The sequence below is a fragment of the Perca fluviatilis genome, chromosome 10 (assembly GCF_010015445.1).
Source record: "Perca fluviatilis chromosome 10, GENO_Pfluv_1.0, whole genome shotgun sequence".
NCBI lineage: Eukaryota > Metazoa > Chordata > Actinopteri > Perciformes > Percidae > Perca > Perca fluviatilis.
Window position 1 is genome coordinate 23,033,879 of NC_053121.1, and position 7,262 is coordinate 23,041,140.

The following is a 7,262-nucleotide window of genomic DNA, read 5'->3' on the forward strand; positions in this document are numbered from 1 at the left end:
AAAATAACGTGATATTTACACGTAAAAAACGAGAAAAACGTCTCTGTGAACACGTATCAATAGATTAAGAATAACGTTGGCATTTACACTGCCGTGATACCGGGTTGGTTAGCATGCTAACATTTGCTAATTAGCATTAAACACAAAGTACAGCAGAAGATATTGAGAATGTTGTTAGTTTTACAGGTATTTGGTCATAAACCTAAGTTAGGAGATCGCCAAAATCATAAAGATTTATCCTGAGAGCAACATGACTTGAATGTCATGGCAATCCATCCAATAGTTGTTGAGATATTTCTTTTAAACCCACAAATGTGAACCTCATGGTGGCACTAAAGGAAAAGTCAGAGGATCACCAAAGTCAGTAAGAGTCATCCTCTTGGGACCATAAATATCTGGACAGAATTTCATAACAATCCATTTAACAGTTTTTGAGATATTTCAGTCTGGACCAAAGCGGTGGACTGACCCAACAGACATCCCTAGATTCATGCCGCTGGCATGGCTAAAAATGTACATGGGCCTCGATACTCACCGTTGCTCTTCTCTAATAACCTTTCTGATCTCTTCCGCTCACAGTTTTGTGTCAGTAACCAGCGGTCAGCTCATACTGTCAGTGACTCTGTGTTCAGTATTTCTATTATGAGCCGTGCTCATGCAGCATGCAGGCTATTTGTCATCTTGCTTTAAGCTTGAACCCTGAACCCTCTGCTCACCAGCAGCACATGAACATTAACATCCACACACACAGTCTCTTTTCTGATCTGTTGGTTTATAAAGAATCCTGTTCAAACAGCACAGCAGGCTCCATTTCTCAGTCGTGAGTTTACAGGAACAGATTCATACACTATCAGCCACTTTCTGAATAATCCCATTTACTGGCACTGATAATGAATGCATGAAATGAATCAAACAGACCTTCCTACTCAGCTGCTTTGTTCTGATGCTTCATGTGTTTTCTTTTAGGGAGAAGCTGAGTGAGCTTCGTCGGGAGAAGCAGAAATTGGTGGAGAAGATTATGGATCAGTATCGAGTCCTCGAGCCCAGCATGCAACCTCCAGCCAGCAAAGCCAAGTAATTTATAGAAATACAGCACATTAATACACAAAGACAAAGTGCTTTACACAAAGAAAAGAAATACAGCATGAGACATTAAAACATGAATGGATACAAATCATTCTAAAAGAAATTAAAAAGTGTAGAAATAAATATAAGTTAGTTTAGGAAGTAGGTGCAGGGTGGATAATGATGAAATTAAATGATGTTTTCAGCCAAAACACAGTAAAATACAACAGTTTTTTTAACCTGGATTTAACCTGGGGGTTTGACCCCATCAAAAAGTGGCCAGTTTAACCCCCTCATAATGATGAATGTAAAATATTAACTGTTGGCTTTCTTGATTCAATGTATTTGGCAAGCAGATTTAAATGATTTTGATTTAGATGAAGATAATGAATTTGTAATACTTGGAATGCAATTGCAAAATTGTTGCCATATTAATATTTTAGTTAACCTGATTTGCAAGCACTTATGAGCTGAAATAGCTGCACTCCAACTATAAAAAAAATCAATACTTTGGCCTTCAGTTTACCATTTTATTATTCTTCCCTCTTCATTACGGTTAGTTGTGCTAAAACAAGTATCAGGTAGATTGCCCCCTCTCAGAGCTAAGGTGAGCTATAGAGAGAATTTTTTTGGATCAACCAACTGAACACAATGCAACCATTTGGATTAATTGAGGAATTTTCAGTGAAATCATTTTTATTGTTATGAAGGCTTTTTTCCAGAATGTTTTAGATACACAGAATATGGTATTTCCCCCTGTTTTGGTTTTGTCTACACTGCTATCCCGAATTAGTTGACTTTTCTAGAAATTTGTGTGGAAACCAGTTGCCTTAAACCCTCTAAGTTTTTACACAAGGTGAAACTTAACAGGTCAAGTTGTATTAACACAGAGCGGTAAGTTAATGCAGTAGACAAATCAAGTGTACATTAGTAGTCATTACTAAAAATCATTAGTAAACAAATAATTTTTTTCTGGAGTCATGTTGTCTAAAATAAGCATGTTAAGGTTAAAGCTTTAGTGCGTAACTTTTTTTATATTAATGAACGTCCGTTACAAGCATTTGGCAAGCATTTTGTACCATAAATGAACATTTAATAATTAGTATTTTGGGGTACAAAGAAGTGTCCCAGAAATGCATTTTGTCCCTAGTGCTACAAATTAATATGGTAATGACATTTTAATGATAACATTTTCAAAAATAGATTTTCTTGATGTCATGTTACAAAGTGCTCTCTTTGGCATAATAAATGGCAGTTGGCACCTTCAGGAACATTTTATTCTCATTTTGAAAACATACAGCCCTTGTTACACTTGGCATCCTCCAAGTGTTTTCTGTAAAAGCAGGGTGCACACACACACACACACACACACACACACACACACACACACACACACACACACACACACACACACACACACACACACACACACACACACACACACACACAAAATCTCTCCTAGCTCATCCCTCTTTGTAAATGGTCCCTGTCCTCTGTGTCTTCTTAGGAAATCTAACTGGATTGCAGACCGGATGAAGAAGCTAATCAAACCCCGGGGAGGAGTAAGAGAGGGACGAGCCCTCTTCACCGCCGCGGGCAGTGTGGAAAACATAGCCGACAGCACTGAATTTACATCAGACACGCACACACCTCATCCCGGTGAGACCACACACCTCACACAGCCCAGCACACTACCTCTCTTTCTCTCACACACACAAACACCGAAGCCGAATGGTTTTCACAAAGATATGCTCACATGCTCACTCCATCAAGCGAGGCTACAGGCATGCATACAAATCATCTCATGACTAACAAGTGTGCTCGGCATTGATACCACTCTCTTCTCTTTAGATCTCTCCCTGTAGAGTGCCAAGACTTACTGAGGCCGGCTTTCTCTGCTAACCACATGTTGAAAGAAAAAGATTCGCAAGGCTCCATCCTCTTTTTATGCACCTTGACTGTGGAATACATTTTACTGGCTGAGAGAGGGACTAAAAACTCACTACAGACATTTTCACAGCCAAGATTTAAGCCCAAACCCGCATTCAAGATATTTTGTTCTCTCTTTGTGACATATCGTCCCCATTTAATTTTTCCTCGCATTGTGTTTTCTATTATCCCCCTCAAAACCCTGCTGCCTCAAACGGTGTGTCAGGACCTACACTGGGAGGCCTGACTCTTTCTGTTCCTCAACAAGAGGACTGGTGGTTTGTATTGCAGTATAGCGGTTTTCATCCCAGAGAGAGAGACGCAATTTCTCAGCTATATTCAAATCACAGTTTAATTGCTCTAAATAGATTAGATGTCTTGTAAAAAGAGAGATTTTTTTGAGCTGGCCAAGACATTCCCCACTTCCTATCTTCTATGTTTGAGTTGACATTTCCCACAACACCAACATTTAACCCTGAAACTAACCCTCTTTATGCCAGGTTAACTTGACCTTAACCACTGGTCTCAGGTCAGTCTCAGGCTGCAGATGGTGTTACAAATCTCTGAACAGACGGGGTCTCAGCGAGGTCTGCCACAGCAGTTCTTTATCTCATTAAACTAAGTCAGAATGTATGAATAATTTAAATGATTTAAATTTAATATAATCTACTGTTAAATAGGTTAGGATTGCCTTTTTGCATGTAAAGGTCAGGCTTATATCCACATTAAGCTCTTTAGTTTAAAATCTTTTTTATTTTATTACAATATGTATGTATTTTAATATACTATGAAATCACAATTTAAACAACACTAATAAGCAATTTAGACCATGTTGTAGGCCCATTTGAAAGTAGCATTTTCACCATTATAATTCTTTCAGAATTATGATTCTAATTGTCATTTGAAATGCCATATTGTATAAGAAAAAGACGGTAGTGAAGGTGAGGTTGCTACATTAATAATATATCCGTACATGCAATTATATTTATATCATAAAAATGCATCCCAGGAGGAATTGCAGTTTACAAATGCATGGATAAATACTCAACATATGTGCTTAACTTAAACTACATTATTGTTCTTAATAAAATATGTACATTTAATTGTTTATATTCTGCTTAAAATAGCTAAATAAGGGGTTTTAAATAAAGGGTTAAGCACTTAACTTTACTACTTCTCATTCACACTCACAGACTGACGGTTGGCAGAGCTGCCCGGCCATCAGGAGCAATTTTTGGGGTTTATTGTGTTGCTCAAGGTCACTTTGACAAGTGGACAGGAGGGGCCAGGATTCAAACCACTAACCCTGTGACTAATGACAGACCAGCTCTACCACCTGAGCCACAGTTATCACATTTCCTAAATTTATTTTTGCACCGGCCTTTGTCTGAGTCGCTGAAACTGCATTTGCACTGAAATAAAAGTAGTAATGTACCTTCCTGGTTTGTGCTGTAAAGCAATCAGCAAATTTATCCCACCTGGTGGAACAACATCATGCTGTAGGTGTTGTATATTGATTATAATCATATCTCAGAATGAATGAGCCAATGATTTAATGACGTCAAAATTTGATCACCTATAACATTACTACCATGGCCTTCGTATAGATGTGGGATTTAAGTAATAATAACCTTGAATGAATTTATTACTGTTTCAGACCCCCGCAGTGCTCCAGTCTCTCCCTCTCCAATGAGAAAAGCTCCATCCCAGACAGACATCTCGGCTCCTGGGACTCCAGCCATGCGCTCCAGCTCTGGGGTGCGTCGTAAGCTGGGATCCCGTCACGGCTGGGGGCTTGGGTTGGCCAGAGGAGGCTCTGGAGTCTCCCAATCCTTCAGTCCTGGTGACCACAAAACACCACCCCGCTTGCGGCTGCGCTCCAGCCAGAACAACTCCACTGTCCTCTGGGAGGGACAGAGAGGCGAAACAAACACACCCCAGACAGCAGACGCTCCGTTGAGCAGTCAGGAGAGTGTCGAGGAGGATGAAGGCAGAGGTGAGGTGGAGAAAGTCCAATGAGGAGGATGTGTGTTCATTTCTTTACACTTTGAGAAATGTCCACCCTAACAAGTCATTTGGTCAGATTTTCTTTAAAGAAGGAAAACAGCAAAAATAAGTAAGGAAATGCTGAAAGAATTGTACATTTATATAAAAAAAAGGTTTTAGTTTAAAAAGGTTTGTGTGTGTTTGTGAGTATGCTTATATGCTCAGCATTGTGAAAGGTCTATGGGATAACAAGTTAAATGTCAAGCTGAATACAAATTGGACTGTAAAGTAAAACTGTGCCCAAAGTAGCCATAACATCTACAAGCACTGAAAATACAGCTAATATTCTTTTTAATAAAACATGCATGCGCCTATTAGACTGTGATCTTCTCTGCCTTCCAGACAATCAACACTCCAGTGACGACACAGCAACAACCTGAGACAGAACTACACTTGACTCTTAATTAAAGCTTATGTTTAATATTTTTGATGCAACCTTTTGTATTCCTGAATATTTTTAAAATGAGATCCTTTTAGTATTTTTGAATACATGAATTAATAAATCATTTTGTTAATCGTTTTCAGTGTTGCTGAGTTGAATAAACCACCTCTCTATTTTATTTTTTATTTATTTTTGTATCCTTCATTTAGCCAGGAAGAATCCATTGAGATACAAGATCTCTTCTTCCAGCAAATCCTGGTCAAGACCAGAGGCGTTTTTGTGTCTAAACCTAACCATACCATAAGGGTGACGGATCAAACAATTTATTTTGTCATTTAATTTGAAGAACATCAGTGAAGTCAAGAGGATGTGTTGCTAGCTAGCTTAACTGAAAACACTGTTAGCTAAATGCACTAAGCACCAGCTGATGTTAGCTAACCTAACTTTAGTCATAAAACTAAAGCCACCAGTCCACGTAATGTTAATCACCCATATACTTAACTACTACATCCTGTGGTGTGCCTCAGGGTTCTGTGTTCAGTCCTATATTATTTGCATTGTATTCCCTTAGGTCATATTATTAACAAATTTAAAGGTATCTTATGTCACTGTTATGCTGATGATATTCAGCTGTATGTCTCTTATAAGCCTGATGAGAGTGACAAACTGACACAATTTGCACAATTATCTGACTGCCATAAAGGACTGGATGGCTAACAACTTTTTACAGATCAACGATAAGACTGAGGTCCTTAGCGTTGGTTCAGATGGCACAGCTTCCAAGGTTGCTCATTGTTTGGGGTGTCTTTTCCTCAGTTTTCCTTCCTAATATCAGAAATCTATTTGTTACTTTTGATCATGCTATGTATTTTGATCAACATATCAAATCATTAACCTGTATATGTTTCTTTCAATAGACCTTTTTCACAGCAGACATTTTTGACTGAAATTGATAACCATAACGATAGCTCAATTCCATCAAGTGTCCCACTAAGCTATTTCAATGAGTCAGCATGCACAATACCAGGGCCTCTCCTAAGTGGAATGCAGCCATCATTAATGGTTTTGAATACACCTGTGCTTTTCCTACTATGACATGTCAACATGTCTGCTGTAAAAAAGGTCTATTAAGAAACATTGCCAAACTCAGGTCTGTTGTATCACAATCCAAGCTAGAGATGATCTCAGCTAGACTACTGCAATTCCCTTTTCACCTGCCTCAGCAAGTCATCCCTGGACTGTCTGGTCCAGAATGCTGCTGCAAGGCTGTTGAAGAGGTCCAGCAGGATGACTTGCATCACTCACATCTTATCCTCTTTACATTGGCTTCCCATCAAGTTCAGGATTCATTTTAAGGTTCCTGTTCTGACAGATAGATCCTTTCATGGTCACCTGTGTATATCTCTGACCTGCTCCATCCTTATATCACCAGTAGGTCCCTTACTGTAGGTCTTCTGACCAGGGCTTACTGGTTGTCCCTCGCGCTGGACTATAAACAAAAGGTGAACGTGCCTTTGAAGTGGTGGCTCAACTTCATATAATCATACGTTCTATGGTCTCTGTTGGCATTTTTAAAAAGCAGCTGAAGACTCACTCTATTTAAACTGGCCTTTGCCTCATGTTTGTAAATGTGATTTTTAAGTTTTATTTTACTGTTTTTGGTCTTATTTTTTTAAACAGTTTTACTCCTGTGAAGCACTTTGTGACTTTGTTCTTTAAAAGGTGCTCTATCAAATAAAGATATTATTATTATTATTATGCTTATATCCTCATTGTAAACTCTTGTAACAGTAGCTAAAGCATTTGAGCCAACAAGTGAACACTTAACAAGTTAGCTAGG

General features: G+C 38.7%; 1 protein-coding gene across 3 annotated transcripts in view; it reads left to right on the forward strand.

Moving 5' to 3' along the window:
* ccdc88b (coiled-coil domain containing 88B) overlaps positions 1-5,560 on the forward strand; it is a 40,913-nt gene extending 35,353 nt beyond the window's left edge. For all 3 annotated transcript variants that reach the window (XM_039813822.1, XM_039813823.1, XM_039813821.1), the window contains 4 exons: positions 967-1,074; positions 2,573-2,724; positions 4,652-4,990; positions 5,383-5,560. In XM_039813822.1, coding sequence (XP_039669756.1) covers positions 967-1,074; positions 2,573-2,724; positions 4,652-4,990; positions 5,383-5,420 — 637 coding nt within the window. In that variant the 3' untranslated portion in view covers positions 5,421-5,560. The remainder of the gene's footprint in view (positions 1-966; positions 1,075-2,572; positions 2,725-4,651; positions 4,991-5,382) is intronic.
* The last annotated feature ends 1,702 nt before the right edge of the window (positions 5,561-7,262 follow it).